The following is a 19,003-nucleotide window of genomic DNA, read 5'->3' on the forward strand; positions in this document are numbered from 1 at the left end:
GATTTCAGCAGATTAAATGATGGCTTATCCAGTCTTCCACAGTCTTGATGCAAAGGCCACCGCAGGCCAGACTGAATACAGTTTACCAGCAGATTACTAATATTCTGCATGTACAACCTACCCTGTGTTTCTGCATCCAACATCTGCCCCAGAAATGTCCTCAGATTTTACAGCCTCCACCTTTACAGAGAGCAGGCAGTGCGTACTTAAGCAAAGAAGGAGAAATTCAGGAAATTTGCAAAAGATTTAGGCATGTTAATTGATGAGTGAAACCAGAAGAAATGTGCATCAATACATATTACTTCAGTTTTATTTTATTCTGCATATTCCACTTGTTGCTTAATGTGACATGACCCCTCTGGGCTTGTGTGGGACTTCTGCTGAGAGAAAAAGACATTGAAATATCAAATATGTGGTCTCAAGCTGTGGAACATGTGGGTTCATAAGACAAGGACCAGCTTAAACAAACGCAGCACTTTCAAAACGCAGTGTGAAGCCAGCATGAAGCTTTGACGTCTAAGGCTTCTGCCACTTACTCTCCAGGTGCTCTGAAGGGTCAGTTTAATTGCTTGTTAAATCGCATCTTTTCCTCCCTGATTGGATCGGTTCAGAGGTTTGTGTCAGAATAACAAGTGTTAAATTCACGCTGGGAGAGGATTTGTGAATCTTACTTTTGATCTAGTGGATGATGGACTCAGACAGATGGTTGTGGAGGTGTCATTGATTGCCTTCATAGTTTTGTAGCTTTGATCCAGACAAACAATACATAATTATGTAGATGTGAGCGCTGATTACGTCTCATTATCAGAGCCCTCTGAAAAACTTTATCTGCCTTTAATTTACATAGTTTGGGGAATAGTCATGAACAATCATTCCTAGCTGAGGTTCCTCTTTAATTTAGTTAGATTTAGACATTAATGGACATTCTTTGTATGTGTGTTTTTACTCACACATTAGGAAAGGTGTGCTGGAGTTTCCTCATGTTTGAATAATAAAACCAAAGGAATAAAATAATTTACTATAATATTTTGACCTCAGTGTATTGATTCTTAGCAGATGGAGTAAAAATACAGGCAAGAACATTCCAGTCTTAGAAAAAGGGAAAGTGTAGTAAAGCAAGAGACTGAGATTACGGTGATGGCTGAGGCAAATGACTGAGAGGGATTATTATAGTTCAGTGGGTTAATCTGTCAGTGTAGTAAACAGCTGTAATCTGACTGTCTGCTGGATGCAGCTGTCCAGCGAGCCGTGCTCCTCCTGACAGATGGCCAGAAGTTCAGGATAACATACGCGTATAAACAAAATAGTACATGTATGCAGTAAATGTAAATTCATATGTATACACCCAACAGAAAGAAAACAATATTAGCTTTCACTCCTGAAGCTACATAAACCAGACATACATCAGTAAACTTTGTACTATAAACAAACTCGCATATTAACTTTTAACAGCAAAATACCAGCAAGAACTTTTACTTCTTAAACAGCCAAGGTCAAAGCTGTTCCACTAACATGTAACAATTTACAGTCTGTGACACTAAATTTAAATAACTCACATATGAATAAAGCAGCATAATTACTGAGAGACAAGCAGAGGACATCAAACATGAAACAACTACTGCAGCAGCTTGTATCGGGACAATTTTGTCAGAACTCTTTATCTAGCCGCCCGTGCCACCAAGAATTGTTATTATTGTGTGGGGATATTAAAACCAATTCTCAAAATTAGAAATTAAGATTCATAGATTTTAAACTGCAAGTTCATATAATTCTGAAATGTCACCACATCACTGCAAGACTTGAATTACAAAGAGAATACAAAGCACCATTAATACTCCTCCAGCCATTTTCTACAGTTTATCCATAAACCCGATTATGATCCACCTCTTCCAGCTCTTTCAGGGCTCAGTCCTCTTAGTGAACCCTTGCTCTGCTTCAAGGCTTTGTGATTGAATTAGATTTTGTTCTCAAATAATTTCAGAGGTTGTAGTTGCAAATGAAGCTTTGTCACCCTGTAAAATAAATCTGAGCATTTCAGGTTTGTGTATGTGTAAAAAAGATTTGTACTAAAATATAACATTTTAGCCATTTAATGTATGAAGTCTGCTGTTATTAATCTTATGATGAAGAGACTGTCCAAATGCCTTTTTTTAAGTTGAAGAGCAGGGCGCTGAGGGATGCCTTTCAATCAGTTCATATTTACATAAGAAAATACATACATGTAATTTTATAAAGTATGAAAACAAAATAAGCTTCTGTTTTAGTAGCTGTATCTTTTTAAGATGCATTTACCCACACAAACACACACACATCTCCACAAAGTAATGTAGGGCACTGGGCATTTAAATATCCCATGATACGAGTTACAGTTCCTGCCATATTCTTTCCTTAGCGTAATGAGTGGTCTCCTTTTCCTCTCCTCTCAGATTCAGCATAGGTCTGAACAACAGCAGCCAAATAGCTTAAAGCTAAAAAGCAAAGGTGTGAACTGCAGTTTAAGTGGAGCGCTTGAGACCGGTTTCTGCTCTAATGATGCCAGATCTAATCAGGATGTGTTGATCATCTTCATCTCAGTGTTTTGACTGAATCAGCCACGTTCTCAGATTCACAAAACAACTACACATTTGTTGTAACAAGTTCAGATTAAGCTTTGAGGCTTTCTTTGCTGTTTTTTCTCCAGCGGTAAGTCTTAGTGTTTGTGAGATTGTGTTGGCGTGGAGTAGTTTGTAGTTATTATTGAAGGCTTCTGTGTTCCAGTCAGATGCTAAACATCGGTCAGTGACATGACAGAACTAAAGTTAGCGATCTTGTCTTTGTGTGTTACAGTACGGACGGTCGGACAGCTACCGCGTGGCCACCACGCAGGACAACGACGAGAAGGAGTCTCCCAAGAAGAAGGGAGGCAAGGATCTGGATGACCTGAAGAAAGAAGTTCCTATAGTATGTACTCTGCCTCATATTTCCTCTGACCTCACTGTTATTCCTGCAACCTTGTGTGAGATACTGTTGGTGCCAGCTCCCCTCTAACAACAACAGTGTTTATTTTCACCTGCTTGGATTATTAGTTTGGTAGCATATGAATACTCACAGTGTTATAAATTATATTAGAATAAACAAAGTCTCAGCTGAGAAGTGAGAAAGAAATAATGAAGTAAGAAAAAGGGAGATTGTGAATTCTGGCCACACTCCAGCATTCAGAACACTCCCATCCAACTGTGACCTAATCCAACTGTGTGAAAAGGAGATGTGGTGTTTAGTAGCAGCTGGTGTACAGTAATGATACTACGTGGTTTGTGAGTAATTTAATCCCTTTGTTGAAGGATTTTCTTTTGTATATGGCAGTAGGCCAAAGCCACTGGCTTTTCCAATTATATAAAACTGTATGACATAAACAAAATAACACATATTTAAAAAAACAATGTAAAATAATATTTCCTGTCAACCCGTGTTCTATAGCATGTAAAGCCATCCTGTATATGATCATTCTTTGCCTTTGTTTTCTTCTTTCACCTAATATAGAAAATCTCGAAACAACTTATGCAAAGTTTTGGATTGAAATGGCTTCTCAGACTAGCAGAGTTTAAATTTACATAATTATTAAATTCCCTGTCCGTCTTTGATATTTTTAGACGGAACACAAAATGTCTGTTGAGGAGGTTTGTCGGAAATACAACACCGATATTGTTCAGGTAAGTTGTTCATTTTAAATCGAAGACAACACTTTTCATTTGATTTGATACAGCATGAACTGATGGATTTCTTTCCACTCTTGATATTTCTTTACCTTCCTTTACTTTTTATTTCTGCATCCCCACTCGCTCCTTTATATTTGTCATCCATGCACCGCCTTTAATTATCCATCCTCGTTCTCTTCTTCTCCATTCCCCCTCTACCACACTCAGGGTTTGACCAATGCCAAGGCAGCAGAGTACCTGGCAAGGGATGGCCCCAATGCCTTGACTCCACCCCCTACCACCCCAGAGTGGGTCAAGTTCTGCCGTCAGCTGTTTGGTGGCTTCTCCATTCTGCTATGGATCGGTGCAATCCTCTGCTTCCTGGCCTACGCCATCCAGGCTGCTACAGAGGATGAGCCTGCTGGAGATAATGTAATGAGTTCTCTACTATTGAACAATTATGCATGCACGGCTTGTTGCTTTAAAATGAAACAAAGGTTATAAATTAAATAATATTTAAAAATATTAATATTTATAAAATCTTTTTGTTGGGTTAGCAGGTTAGCAGCCATCAGGTTGAATAAATAGGAAGAATGGAACATTAGCAAGCTTATTTTACAGCTAGCAATAAAAATAGGTTATGTGCAGCCTCATTCGATAACTTTTTCATATATGTAGCAAAACCATTATAAGCATTTTAAAGATATGATCCTTCTAAATAAAGAATCAGCTGGGACTATAGAAGTAAATCAACGCAACAATGTGACCAGCAGATGCTTCGTGTAAAATAACGAGAAGTCCTCAAGGAGGACAGACTGAATGGTTGAGAGTGTGTGTGCTCTGTCATCTCTTCACAAAGCAATTTACAGAGTCCTCAGGGATGAGGCTGTGTCAGCGATAAAGCTGGTGTCATCTGTTTGTCCAAATCATGCCAACCAGAGCATCTTTACAGTGACACACACCATCCTGTTAGCATCCATTTTGGGCACACTACAGGAAGCTGTGACTCCTGGTGTCAGTAATAGCAGTAAGAGAAGGTTTGTCATGAGGCCAGCACTGTTTAACGCCGGGTCAGAGCACAGTACAGATCCGAGAACTGAGGCTAAACAGTTCTGACACACACGACATCAAAAAAAGCTAATTGTTAGCTCAGATCACAGGACTGACTGTAAAACACCAAGAGGGTTGAGTCCGTATGACCCAGACCGTATCATGCACCAGAATATTATTTCACGCTCTGATGACCAGCTATAGTTCTGTCCGATGTTACAGGATATAGATGAGAGGGCTGCATGCGAGATTAGTTTTAAAGACTGGATTTAAGCCTTCTAATAGTGGTCCATTAAACCATGAGATGACAGACGGACTGGCGCAGTTGTAAGACAGCTAACAGTGTAAAGAGCAAATAGCTCCTGACAGCTGCCAGATGTCAGCTGCAGCTTGAAAAGCCTTAAAGATGATTTATGTTATTTGTAGATTTCAACCTTTTCAGTTTCCTGAAATAGTCTCTTTACCTCCGCGATCATGTATTTGATATCAGTATTACTCACTCCGGGTTTTTTCAGGTTAGTTTTGCTTGTGTATCTCTACTGGTCTATTTTTTCTTTCATGTAGCACATTGGTGGATAAAAGTGATGTCACTTGAATCCTTTTCTGCATTAAATATGAATTTCACAGCTTTCTTCTTTGTCTCTGTAGCTTTACCTGGGTATCGTGCTGTCAGCTGTCGTCATCATCACCGGCTGCTTCTCCTATTTCCAGGAGGCTAAGAGCTCCAAGATTATGGAATCTTTCAAGAACATGGTCCCTCAGGTACCGCACACCTAACAAATTAACGTTAGGGTGAAAAAATGCTCCAGGTTCACATTTTTTCAGACTCTTTCAAAATACTTTACAATTTCTTAAGTGTTTTAGCCTTTTTTGGATCATCTAGATAAAAATACTTGAATTTGAACATCCTAAGAAGTGTTTCTTTATAAGCGTGGGTATGATTAAAGTAAAATAATTCATGCAACAATTCCTGGAGGGACTAATGTCTCTTTTTCAGACTAAAGGATGATGATAAATAGTCAAACATAATGAGTCTCGGATGGAGTTTAGGTCTCTTGGTGTTATATGAGTGATTTTAATAAGCTTCATACAGAAAATAAATGGTGTTGCCACTTTTACACTTACATTTTTTCACTTTTTGTCACTTCAGCTCTCCTCCTTCTCTCCCTAGCATTTCTTTAAATAGTGACCCTAAAGAAATTGTTTTACTTTTAACATTAATCGTCTAAATACGTTTTATCTATTTAAGTTGTTAAATTCTCCTCACTTTTCTTGCTGTTCTTAGCAAGCCTTGGTGATCCGAGAGGGAGAGAAGATGCAGATCAACGCTGAGCAGGTAGTGGCAGGAGACCTGGTGGAGGTGAAAGGAGGAGACCGGATCCCCGCTGACCTCCGCATCATCTCCTCCCATGGCTGCAAGGTGAGCTGCTCACACAAACAGCCTCCAGAACTAAAGAAATTACTGTAATTTACTGCCTCCCACATCTCCTTAAGCCATTAAAGGTGATCTCACACAGTAATCAAAGAGTTTTCTCCTGCTCTGTTCAGGTGGATAACTCATCGCTGACTGGTGAGTCAGAACCCCAGACCAGGTCACCTGACTGTACCCATGACAACCCCCTGGAAACCCGTAACATTGCCTTCTTCTCCACCAACTGTGTTGAGGGTGAGTTTACCACCATCATCCAAGACTTCTTAAAAAACACTAGTTATTATCCTCTTGTTAATCCCCTTTACTTTAATAATGTTCACTTTAAAACAGATTTCTTCCTGTTCACTGCTCAGATAATTATGTCAACACATTCAGTGCCCCAATTCCTTCATTTACGTTTTAGAATTGCACTTTTCACGTGTTTTTTTTTTCCATTTGTAAACATTTAGTAGATTGTTTACAGCACTCAAAATCAACACCTGCTCAAGTAAATACTTAAGATTATTGTACAGCAGGGGAAAACAGACAAGAAGCCAAATCCTCTTGTACATCTAAAACCAGTGAATGCACGAGTGATACAAACAGAAAAACTTCTCTTCTACTTCTTCTACAAGATAAAGCCCACAGCTGGGCTCAAGTTAGTGGTCAGATATGTATCTGACAGCTGGAATTCACTGACGAGCTGCACATATGTTCTGATGAAAGAGCCTTCAGTGACATCTGTGGTCATCAGGGATGTTAACTGACTAGAAATGAGGTCTTGTTTAACTTGGTACAAATCCCCTTCAAGTGCAGACGGTTCACAGTGAGAGAAACAGGAAAATGTGATGTGTAGTGCCATCTTGTGGTTTCATGAAGTCCTGCATTGTTTCTGAGAATGACCATTAAATGCATTTATTTATTTCAGTGTCAACACACTTTTGTCTCTGTACACTTCTGCAGCTGATTGAAATGAATATATTCACATAGGATTTATGTAGCTTCTCCCTTCTTCTTCTTGTGTTTCTCCAGGAACTGCACGTGGTATTGTTGTGTGTACTGGTGATCGCACAGTGATGGGCCGCATTGCCACCCTCACCTCAGGCTTGGAGACTGGCAAGGTAACATGTTTATTATCACAGCTCTCCTACAAAAGCAAAACTTCCGTTGTATTTATTCATTTAACATCCTTTTTACTCATTTTCTCTACTTGCATTCATTTAGTTTAGACATGTCTGTTTTTGAACTTTGCATATTTAAGTCAGAGTTAAATCATTAGTGGGTTGATTGACTTTGCATGAGCTTTAATGAAGTTTAATTTTCAGAGTTTATCATGTAATAAAACAAGTTAACCAAGATGTAATTATTGATACAAAGCCGTTTTAATCAGTCAAACATTTTCTTTTTCAGACTCCCATCGCCAAGGAGATCGAGCACTTCATCCAGATCATCACTGGTGTAGCCGTCTTTCTTGGTGTGACCTTCTTCATCCTCTCCATCATCCTGGGTTACTCCTGGCTGGAGGCTGTCATCTTCCTCATTGGTATCATTGTGGCTAATGTGCCTGAAGGCCTGCTGGCCACAGTCACAGTGAGTTTACAGAGATGGTGTGAAGTATTTGTGTTTCTGGATAGAAAAGAAAATAGTAGTTTGTGTATCTTTACAAAGTCTTTTCTTTTTTTTCCCTCAGTTTTCTGTGATGTGTGCAAACATGAGTCAAACAGTAGCTTCAGATACTCCGTAGTCATTTCGTTTTGTCTGACGGTGATGAATTTATAAAACTGGAGATAGTCTTTTTTTTAACACAACCACTTCTACTCAGTCAAAACCCAGCTCACATTAAAACAGCTTTTATATTTCCCTTTACCCCACTGATATGCCATCCTGTTGTAAAGTTTTTATTACAGTAAGAACCGATTATAATTATGGTCCTATGATTTCCATGATGAAGAAAACACAGACGGAACAGCTAAATTTAACGAAAGAAATGTAAAACCAGAATATCATGGAATTTCCTTTCTGTTCATTTATATATTTATTTTTTTTAACATGTTAAGACACATGTTAATAATAATAAATAATAATAAATAAATAAATCTCAAAACCAGTAAAGTATGGAAAACAAAAAACAAAAGCTGGGTGAAAGTAATCATAATGCTACACATGCTCAAAAAGGAGCAGGAAGAAGAACGAGCTTATTTTGTCAATTGTCAGCATTACTTCCTGTTTAGATTTGCCCCATGTTTGCTATATATTTCTATTTACATAAACCCAGTAAACTAACCAAAATCTATATTTATTTACAAATACATATGCACCTACAGTATATACATATCTATATATGTACACATACATAAGAAAAAGTTAGTAAAATACCAAAAAGAAGTCCTTCCTCTCCCCCATATCTTGAAAAAACCAAGAGATTTCCACGATGTCTGAGCTGAAAGAAGATAAGAAAACAAGACTTTAAGCTGCAGAGAATCTGTGGGAAAAAATGTTGGTCGATGTTGACATGACTTGTTGAAGCGACTGTCGCGTATTAGGCTCATGTGCTAAGCTAAGCTAAGCTCAACTGGTTGAGCAGACAACTTATACAGACTACAGATGCGCTGGTTCGATTCCCAAGCCTGGATCCTGTTGCTGCAGGTCTGCCTCTCTCTGACCTCCTTTCCTGCCCAGAAACTGTGTTATAAAGGCCTCTAGAGCCAAAATAATAATATATTTAACATCTATTGAAATTTTAGACATCCACCTCATAATTAGACACATTCCCCTTAAAAACATGAGATACAGAAACACAGAATTAACTGGGAAAAGAAACAGTTAAAATACAATCTGGTAATGAATGTAACGGATTTCATAGTTCCCCAGTTATTAAACCAGGCGTCATATTTGCGGTTTGACACAAGTTTGTGTGTTTTCTGTGTAAATCTGTGTCTGGCTGATGTCTCGTTGTTGCTTCCCTTTGAGCTTGAGTGTTTTCTGTGTGGTTTGATGTTGCTGTACGTTTATGTGCATCTTAGTGAGTATCTTTGTATTTTCTCCTCTAACATTTTCCATGTGTTTATGTGTTTTGTGTTTATGTGATGAAGCTGGTGTGTTGTCCAAATATCTCTCCCAAAGCTGCCCCACATGTGCTCGTGTTTCTCTCTTCATCTTCCTCTTTGTATGTCTCTCTCTCCTCTCTTTTCCAGGCCAGTGGTGGTTCTCGCTGCAATGACAACAGCTAGCTAATGTAATGATGTTAGGCCAATGCCTCGTTATTCTAACAGCTGAATTCGGCCTCTTCGGCTTAGCCTTGGCTAGCTCTGTTTGGCCCATTGGTCTTGCCGTACTTGGCATGATAACATACTGCACCGCTACTCTGCTTCATCGCTGCATTCGTTCATGCCTCATTTTCTCTCTGCATCGCTTGTTGGGCTGTGTTTGAATCCTGAGAGGAGTCTATGAATTTAGTGCATTTTGATGAGTAGGGGGACATTTAAGTAAACACTGGGACAGGAATGAACGTCTCCAGGCATTTTCTGTGACACCAATGTTTCTGCTCATCAGCAGATGTTTGTTTAGTGCCTGCAGATGCTCATCTGTGCTGTTAGCTAACCATATAAGACTCTAATTCGTCTTTGTTTTCTCTCCGTATTTCATTCTGTCATCAACACCTTCTGCTGTCACACCTTCCCTTTCCGCCCTTTGCTTTCGTCTATCCCATCACTCCACTTCCAGGTGTGTCTGACGCTGACTGCCAAGCGAATGGCTCGTAAGAACTGCCTGGTGAAGAACTTGGAGGCTGTGGAAACTCTGGGCTCCACCTCCACCATCTGTTCCGACAAGACAGGCACACTGACCCAGAACAGGATGACCGTGGCCCACATGTGGTTCGACAATCAGATCCATGAAGCCGACACCACTGAGGACCAGTCTGGTGAGAATTACCTTTATGACCTGCTTTATGCAATCTGCATCTTCATTCAAAATTTAAACACTAGTAGTTGTGTTGTTTAGTTGTGTGTGACTGCAACAGTGACTAGCCAGCATCCAAATTTACATGCAATGCTTGTACAGTTTCTTTATCCGTTGGTTGTTTTGCTTCGGGCTCTAACCAGCCATCAAATTACACCTCAAATCAGACTTCAGACATGTTTTCAAACTAAACTTCAAATTCAGTAAAGCAGGTTTATATGTACAGCACATTTTATGTACGCGACAACTCAAAGTGCTTTACATAAGACAAGGCCCAACAACATGAAACATAAGTACAATAAAAATACTAAAACAAGACAAAGAGACACCACAATAAAGACATACAAACCTGATAACACTTAAACCACAATGATGCAATGAGTAGCTTCTCATTTCTTAACCATGTGGAAAGACACATCCCGTGGCTGTGAAAAAGATGGGAAACACATCATCACTGTTAAAATAAAAACTCTCTATCTCAGTTAAAAGTGACAGTAAATAAGTTTTCAGTCCTGATTTACCAGAACTTGGATCATAATTCAGGTTTTCTAGTTTGTTCCAGATATCAGGAGCTGAGAAAGTAAATGTTTAGTTTTAACTCAGGATGGAAAGCAAACCTGACCCTGGTGATCTTAGTCTTGTTGTTCGTATGAGCTCAGCAGATCAGATATATATTTTAGACCAGAATCATTCAGACCCTTGTACACCAGCAGCATCGTTTTAAAATTCATTTTTTGACCCACAAGAAGCCAGTGTAAACTTCTGAGCACCTGTGATATGTCCCCCTCCACGATCAGCAGAATTCTGGATTAGTTGCTTTTGTTTTTGAGGAGACCTGTAAAACCTCCATTACAGTAATGAAAACAACTGATAGCAGAAGGTGAAGAAGAAATTTTTTCTAAACCATGTTGAGCCTCTTATTTTAGAGATATCCTTCAGGTTGTAAAAGGCTGATGTTGTAACTGAATTAACGTGGCTGTTAAAATTTGGCTCGGAGTCCAAAATGACTCCAAATAAGTGAAGTTAAAAAATGTGCTGCATAAATGATCTGAAAGAAAATATCCCTGAAAAACTGAAAAAAATCTCAGGACTTATTTTGAATTCTTGCCTGCATCCTTTTGTTATCTGAAACCTAAATGCTCGTGTGGAGTTAAGCAAGAAACAGGATGAAACTTTACCATAATACAGCAGGCTGCAACAAACGGTCAGACTTTCCCTTCTCACCTCTTTAGGTTCCTCCTTCGACAAGAGCTCAACAACGTGGGTGTCTTTGGCCCGGATTGCTGCGCTGTGCAACCGTGCTGTGTTCAAGGCCGGTCAGGAATCTTTGCCCATCCTTAAGCGCGAGGTAGCCGGTGATGCCTCCGAGTCAGCCTTGTTGAAGTGTATTGAGCTGTCATGTGGTGCTGTCAAGGCCATGAGGGACAAGAATAAGAAGGTGGCTGAGATCCCGTTCAACTCCACCAACAAGTATCAGGTGAGACAAAACTAATTATTTATAAAGACAGAGAAATACAGTTAAACATGGTGAACTGTTATAATAATAATAATAATGCTTTACTTTTTTCACATCCAGCTTTCAATTCATGAAACTGAGGATGAAAATGACAACCGCTACCTGCTGGTGATGAAGGGAGCCCCAGAGAGGATCCTGGACCGCTGCTCCACCATCATGGTGCAGGGCAAAGAGCAGCCCATGGATGATGAGATGAAAGAAGCTTTCCAGAATGCCTACCTGGAACTGGGTGGACTGGGAGAGAGAGTACTGGGTAAGATTGATTACTTAAATGTTATTGGGGCATAATTATGCTGAAGTTTGCTGTGTTTTCTTTTTTTGTGTAGAGTGAAACTACCTTGTAAGACTAAAGAGATCTGTTTACAATCCTCTCGTCTGTCTTCCTCCTCCAGGTTTCTGCCACCTGTTCCTTCCAGAGGACAAGTTTCCTAAAGGTTTTGCGTTTGACACAGATGATGTCAACTTCCAAACAGACAACCTCTGCTTTGTGGGGCTCATGTCCATGATTGATCCTCCCCGTGCTGCCGTGCCTGATGCTGTGGGCAAATGCCGCTCTGCAGGCATCAAGGTGGGCACATTTAAGTCCTCAATTTTAAATAATCAGAAAACACAATAATGCATCTGACCACCTCAAATTTGTGACCAAAACTGGTTAATCATCCACTTTGTTTGGTTCCTCTGCTACTAGTTTTTTTATATATTGCCCCATTTTCTTTATCTATCCTTCCTCATCTTCCTTCTCTTGTCCTTCAGGTTATTATGGTGACCGGTGACCACCCAATCACAGCCAAGGCCATTGCTAAAGGTGTAGGTATCATCTCAGAGGGCAACGAGACAGTGGAAGACATCGCAGCACGTCTGAACATTCCTGTCAGCCAGGTCAACCCCAGGTAACACCATGACTGATGTGGCTTCATTCACATCGCTGAAGCTATGAGGAATATTTTAATATATTCACAGAACCAAACGCATGTATTCAGCATTTTTGTGACAGCAATTCATTTCTTTTCTTTGTTGGTTTTCTGTAGGGATGCCAAAGCCTGTGTGATCCACGGTACAGATCTGAAAGACCTCAATCAGGACCAGATGGACGATATTTTGAGGAACCACACAGAGATTGTCTTTGCTAGAACCTCTCCACAGCAGAAGCTGATCATTGTAGAAGGCTGCCAGAGACAGGTACGTTCACTGCACAGAAATAAATCTACAGGAGCACACAGGTAAACCAGTAATTGGTATTTTGACACTTTGAGGCTCTGATGTGAGTCTGTGTGGCCCTTCCTGTCAGGGTGCCATTGTGGCTGTGACAGGTGATGGTGTGAACGACTCCCCTGCCTTGAAGAAGGCTGACATTGGTGTTGCCATGGGAATCTCTGGCTCTGATGTATCCAAACAAGCTGCAGACATGATTCTGCTTGACGACAACTTTGCATCCATCGTCACTGGAGTAGAAGAAGGTGAGCGATGAAGACAAGGATGAAGAATCAGCTGAAAAATGTCATTCTGGTAAAAATTCTGTGTGAAAGATCAGATTTACATTGCGATATTTATATTTATCCTTCCAGGGCGTCTGATTTTTGACAACCTGAAGAAGTCCATCGCTTATACTCTGACCAGCAACATCCCAGAAATCACCCCCTTCTTGTTTTTCATCTTGGTCAACATCCCCCTGCCTCTGGGCACCATCACTATCCTCTGCATCGACCTGGGAACCGACATGGTGAGGAAACCCAACACCACCTCACACAGCTCCAGTGTGTTCATGTTGATTTAAAGGCTTTAAAAACAGAGTCCGCTGTGAGAACCCACCTTTCTAGTCACAAGAGGATCCACACACTCTGATCATGAATGCATGGTAAACATTCACTGCATACAAACACGTGAGCTGCATCCATCCATGTCAGACTGTAAACACAGCAGTGACTCATAAATGTCACAGCAACACAAACATGTGTTCAGTACAGTAAAGATAAAATAATTATAAAAAAAAATAAACATGCGTGCTTCCATTCTGTGTTTTCCACTAATCTAAACCTTCAAGCACAAATCTACATGGAAGCATGAAGTGTCCAAAAAAAAACTCATGGTGGAACAAAGCTTCAATTCTGGCACACTTGGAGTGCTTGGTGTAGAAAGTACTCTAGGTGGCAGCACAGGACCAGTTTAAACTACACAGAGACCTTTCATTACCTCCACCAAGGTGAACGCTATATAAGGCGGCGCTGGTTCGTCTGTCAGCAATATAACTCAAAAAGTTATGGCCAGATTTTAATAAAATTTTCAGGAGATCTCAGAAATAGAATAAAGGATGAAGTGATTAGATTTTGGAGCTGATCTGGTTCACCACCTGGATCCAGGATTCTTTACTATGGGGGTTTGGGATCATTTTACCATTAGAGCTTCTATCTCAAAAATAATGCCAACAATCATTGGCGAAAAAAAAAAAAGACAATGGTTTGCTGCGCTCTCTGAGTGCTTCTAGTTCTGCCTTCATGTTTCAGCTACGGTGAAGCTTCCCATTCATGAGCTGATAGTCTACAGTCCTTTTACTCTTTCAGTGAAGCTTTGAAAGGAGTCCCCACAGGAACTGGCTGTGTAGCAGCTGACTGTGAGATAAAACAGTGACCATGACAGAGGAAGAAAAATCTATGAAAAGCATATGTGTAGCATGGTAAGAGTATTGATAAAAAAGAAAAGATCTTCTCGCCATGTCCAAGGCCAGATGTCCGCCCAATCCAATATATGAAGGTACAAAAAACCTCCAGACACAATAAAGATTCTTTGTCCTCTTTCTTCTTTAGGTTCCAGCCATTTCTCTTGCTTATGAAGCGGCAGAGAGCGACATCATGAAGCGCCAGCCCAGGAACCCTCTGAGAGACAAACTGGTCAATGAGAGACTCATCAGTATCGCCTACGGACAGATCGGTAAGCTAAGCTTCCCACACGTCACTGAGTTAAACTACTGCTTACACGTCACATATCCCAGTATGTTTTTACATACTCAGTTTTTGTCTCACTGTAACAGTGTTGTAAGGATCTGACAAGTGATCCCACTAAACAACAGAAGCTTCGTTCCGTTAGTTCACCGAATTCAGAGTGAATAATAAACAACATTAATCCACACAAATTGGTGCTGATTCAGTCAGAATAAGTTCACTCCCTCGTCTTTCCTGAGTATAATTAGAGCGTTTTGGATTATAGTTATCAGGTAAATCTTTCCCTGTGTGTCATCAGGCATGATTCAGGCTCTTGGAGGCTTCTTTGCGTACTTTGTCATCATGGCTGAAAACGGTTTCCTGCCGTCCCTGCTTGTCGGCATCCGGCTGAATTGGGACGATCGCTCCAACAATGACCTGGAGGACAGCTATGGACAGCAATGGGTATGAGTGGCATGTCCCAGTTTAGTTCAGTGATGTTTTGTAAGCGGTACAATGATTTTTTTAATCAGTGATTTAAACCTCAATAAAAGGAAAGAGCATCATTGTCATCATCCACTTGTTAAAGCGATTCTTTCATTGGAAGCTCGAGAACAATAAACAGGAGAGGATCTCTTCAAATGCAGCAAAGTTTATTCTAATTCGGGTTACAGGTAAAACAATGCAGCGCTGGGCCTAGAGGAAAGGCCATCCCCTCTGAGCTCCAAACACTGGAGGTGATCACATTTTATCTGTCTCGAACAATGGGATGGCACGCAACCGATTGTAATTAGCCCGTTGTCATAGACGTGAGCAGGCCACCCACTGCTCACACAGTAGATTAGGATGTGCTGTTCGATGTGTGTGAATGTTGAATTGAGGCGTGTATCTAATGCAAAACACCTGGCTGATAACTGATGATTCTTAGTTACACCTGAGTCTTGCTTATCTGTCACTGTGTGCTGGATGTTCTAGCTGAAGGGCACACTGAGCCAGATGAACACGACTCATTAAACCTTCGTATCAGCTAAAACAGCTCAGAAAGTAACCAGCTATTATACTTCCTTTCTTACATTCTTCTCATCTCTTTGTGCAGACATACGAACAACGTAAGATTGTGGAGTTCACCTGCCACACAGCCTTCTTTGTCAGTATTGTGGTGGTGCAGTGGGCAGATGTCATCATCTGTAAGACCAGACGTAACTCTGTGTTCCAGCAGGGCATGAAGTGAGTACAAAATCACCTGAAAGGGCATGAAGACATGAGCTTAAAACCTCTTCAGAGCTGGCATGTTGTTAGCTGCATGTTATTACTTTGATACTCAGAGAGCATCTTTCTGATAAGACGTCTGGATCTGAAAGACTTCTAAGATAGCATGTGTGGTGGCTACTAAGAAAAGCTTAGTGTCGCAGTTAGCTGCTGTGTCCACTGGGTGTCACTAAGAAAGCAGACTCACATTTTGTTCCTTAGGTTCCTGTCCTTTCATTAAAAGCTTTTTCACCTGGCATTTCCTCACTCTCCTCACAGTTAACTCTGCTAACGCTGCTTTACTTTCTTGCAGGAATAAGATTTTGATCTTTGGATTGTTTGAGGAAACGGCTCTGGCTGCTTTCCTGTCTTACTGCCCTGGAATGGACGTTGCATTACGGATGTACCCACTCAAGTACGTACCATCACACTGATCAAGAAAATCTGCTTTTTTTAAATCCACACCAGCACATCACGATGCCAGTACCATGTGACCTTGTCTGCTAACAGGATTAGTAACAGAAAATAAGCCAAGAAAGCGTATTTTTTTTTTTATCTTAAATCGTTCCCAAACAGTACGTCTGCTTCTCACACCGTCCGTACCTCCCACTTGTTCTCTCTCAGGCCCAGCTGGTGGTTCTGTGCGTTCCCATACAGTTTCCTCATCTTTGTTTACGATGAGATCCGAAAACTCATCCTCCGCCGAAACCCTGGAGGTAGGTTCACACAAAAACACATGCTGCGTTTGAGTCCCGCAGGAGTTTTTAGTGCTTATCAGAGTATGGATGGATAGACGCCGTTATGTTTGGCTTTTTAAAGGGTGGACAAGTGACTGGAAGTGTTCGTTTTGTCCTGTGACATCATCTGAAACCTGGTTTGAATAAAATATTAAAGAGTTAAATAATTTTTCTCTCTTCTTTTTTCCCTCTTTTTCTCTTCTTTCTCTGCAGGCTGGGTGGAAAAAGAGACATACTATTAAATTATCAAAGCATCATTTTCTTCTTACCCCATCCTTCCCTGGACTCATCCTTCCTTCTCTATCTCCCTCTCTCTTTCTCCCCTCCATCCCTCCATCTGTCTCTCCTCTCATCACTCAAAATGTACAAGAAAGCTATGTTTACTTCTCCCTCCTTATTCATTCATCCCACCATCTTCATTTCCTAAAGAAACAAACAAAAACAAGCAAGAGGACCAATGACAGAAGAGGAGAGGGTGGGGCGGGAGAGGCTTGTAAACACCCCCTCCTGTCCTCTCCATCCTTCTGTCCTCTTTTTTTTTTCTATCCAAAGTGTCTACAGCACTAATCTGCCAGTAACGCTGTTTGTGTCGATTCTTATTGCAACACTGTCGGCTGCAGCCACTCGTCATAGACCTGTACTCAAATTACACGGCTGTGTGGAACCGAATCTCAATCTGATTACAAGAATAAAGACGAAAACCTGACTGTTCCACTGCAGAGCAACAACATGGCAGCTGCTGGGTGGCGCCCGGATCCAGCTCTGTGATCACTGCCATTTCCGCCATTCACCACGATGACTTGACCTCTCTCTTCTCTTCTCTCTCTTTCTCCTTCTATCTTCTCACTGCCAATCTTCTACTGCCGCTCTCCCGTCCTCTTCCTCCTCTACCGTCAATGAAGAATCAATCTTTAACCCGAACCGTCCACTCACTCACTGATGCCCTCAGCAGGGTGGAAAAAAGATCACCTCCTCTGACTCCCTCCTCCCATCCCCTCTTCCCCTGTGTTTTTCTGTGTTACTTGTTTTCTAGATGACTGGGTGTTTTTTTAAGAAAAAAAAAAACTAAATTGTTTGTTAAAGTTTTATGTTTCTGTTTTTTTAAGTTCAGAGTGGGTCTAAGAGCTGCCTGTTTTCATTCAGACATGACAAAGCACACTGTCTCCTTCTTCTTCATCTGCTCCTCACCTCTTTCTCTTTTACATCTTTAACACACCCCGATCTGCCTCCCCCTCCCTGCCTGTCTATCTGTCTGTTTGTGAACACTGTGCAAACCCTCCGTCCTTGTAAAACTTCCACCCAGTTTCACCTCCCACATCCTCCCGCCCTCACCTCCTCTACCTGCTGCCTCCCCCTCACCCAACCTCACCCCTGTTGGGAAAAAAAAACAAAAACAATCTTTCTGTGTCCTAGGAAAAAGAGATTTCTCTCCAGTTTCATTATTTAAATCTGTGGAAATGTGGAGTAAGGCACTGTACCTTAACTTGTGAAACAGCAGCAGAAAAAAAGAAGAAAATGAAATAAAACAGAAGGATCTCTCTTTTTCAGCTTGGTCTCGAGTTTGTTTTTGTGCGGAGTTTTGTCAGAAATTTGAAATAAATCCTGCGACCAGCTCTTACTTATGGCAGCAGTGTCAAGTCGTCTGTTTCCCACCTTTTAAGAAGTGGATAGAAATGTTTGACTCTTAATCTCTACTTATAAATGTGAAATCCTGTCGCTCCAGGTGATGAACAGCCAGTAGAAAAAATAAATGATGTAGAAACTTTGTTTCTGCGTCTATTAAAATTTTATGGAAACGTTGATAATTAGGGAAGCAGAATTAAAAGAGAGGAAATTATCCATTTCAGGAAATAAAATGTCATCTAAAAGATCCATTTAGTTTGTTCCACAGGAACTGGTAGCATTTTTATTGTTAGGATTGATCTAAAACTTTGAGCTAGAAAGCTTCAAAAAATGAAGGTTGTGAAACAGCAAATTGATTTTTTTGTCAAAAAAAAAAGTGGCTCAGTGTTTATCTTCTCCCCTAAAGTAATAATTCTTTGTGGTGGTTCCTTTCAAAACGCTGAAAATTCTAGTTTAAATAAAAGAGGCAAATACAGTTAATGAAACAAAACAATGACTTTGATATAAAAAAAAGACTTTTGGGTTACATGGGCCGGTCCACTCAGAAGAGCAGGAGACCGCTGGACTGGTACCAGGGACGGTTCTGAACCATCGTGAACAGGTTGATGGGTGAAGAGGAGATCTGGGGGGAAAGTATATTATAGGGTCAGAGGTGGAGCATTCAGATAGGATAGAAGGATTGTAGGAAGCTTATAAAATTAAAATATTCTCTAAAATCAGTGTAGTACCTGACTGGGATCCAGGCAGACTGTTGTGTTCAGTGGATCCGGTTCTGGTGACACTGCAGGCTTCAGAATTCTGGACCAACGGGAGCTCGTGGATGGATATCTAATCCATTTTTTAAAAGCTGATTAAATCCATTCAGGTGA

The 19,003-nt window shown here is 40.7% G+C and overlaps 1 protein-coding gene across 1 annotated transcript in view; it reads left to right on the forward strand.

The window, feature by feature from the left end:
* The window catches only part of atp1a3a (ATPase Na+/K+ transporting subunit alpha 3a), a 29,765-nt gene extending 11,707 nt beyond the window's left edge, over positions 1-18,058 (forward strand). Inside the window, exons 2-23 of the mRNA XM_042012129.1 lie at positions 2,827-2,940; positions 3,630-3,689; positions 3,903-4,106; positions 5,373-5,486; positions 6,010-6,144; positions 6,273-6,390; positions 7,168-7,256; positions 7,546-7,725; positions 9,859-10,057; positions 11,328-11,572; positions 11,672-11,864; positions 12,004-12,179; positions 12,365-12,501; positions 12,640-12,790; positions 12,900-13,068; positions 13,177-13,331; positions 14,413-14,536; positions 14,846-14,991; positions 15,623-15,753; positions 16,088-16,189; positions 16,399-16,490; positions 16,725-18,058. Coding sequence (XP_041868063.1) covers positions 2,827-2,940; positions 3,630-3,689; positions 3,903-4,106; positions 5,373-5,486; positions 6,010-6,144; positions 6,273-6,390; positions 7,168-7,256; positions 7,546-7,725; positions 9,859-10,057; positions 11,328-11,572; positions 11,672-11,864; positions 12,004-12,179; positions 12,365-12,501; positions 12,640-12,790; positions 12,900-13,068; positions 13,177-13,331; positions 14,413-14,536; positions 14,846-14,991; positions 15,623-15,753; positions 16,088-16,189; positions 16,399-16,490; positions 16,725-16,753 — 3,063 coding nt within the window. The 3' untranslated portion in view covers positions 16,754-18,058. The remainder of the gene's footprint in view (positions 1-2,826; positions 2,941-3,629; positions 3,690-3,902; positions 4,107-5,372; positions 5,487-6,009; positions 6,145-6,272; positions 6,391-7,167; positions 7,257-7,545; positions 7,726-9,858; positions 10,058-11,327; positions 11,573-11,671; positions 11,865-12,003; positions 12,180-12,364; positions 12,502-12,639; positions 12,791-12,899; positions 13,069-13,176; positions 13,332-14,412; positions 14,537-14,845; positions 14,992-15,622; positions 15,754-16,087; positions 16,190-16,398; positions 16,491-16,724) is intronic.
* The last annotated feature ends 945 nt before the right edge of the window (positions 18,059-19,003 follow it).

Source organism: Melanotaenia boesemani, chromosome 17 (genome assembly GCF_017639745.1).
Source record: "Melanotaenia boesemani isolate fMelBoe1 chromosome 17, fMelBoe1.pri, whole genome shotgun sequence".
Lineage (NCBI taxonomy): Eukaryota > Metazoa > Chordata > Actinopteri > Atheriniformes > Melanotaeniidae > Melanotaenia > Melanotaenia boesemani.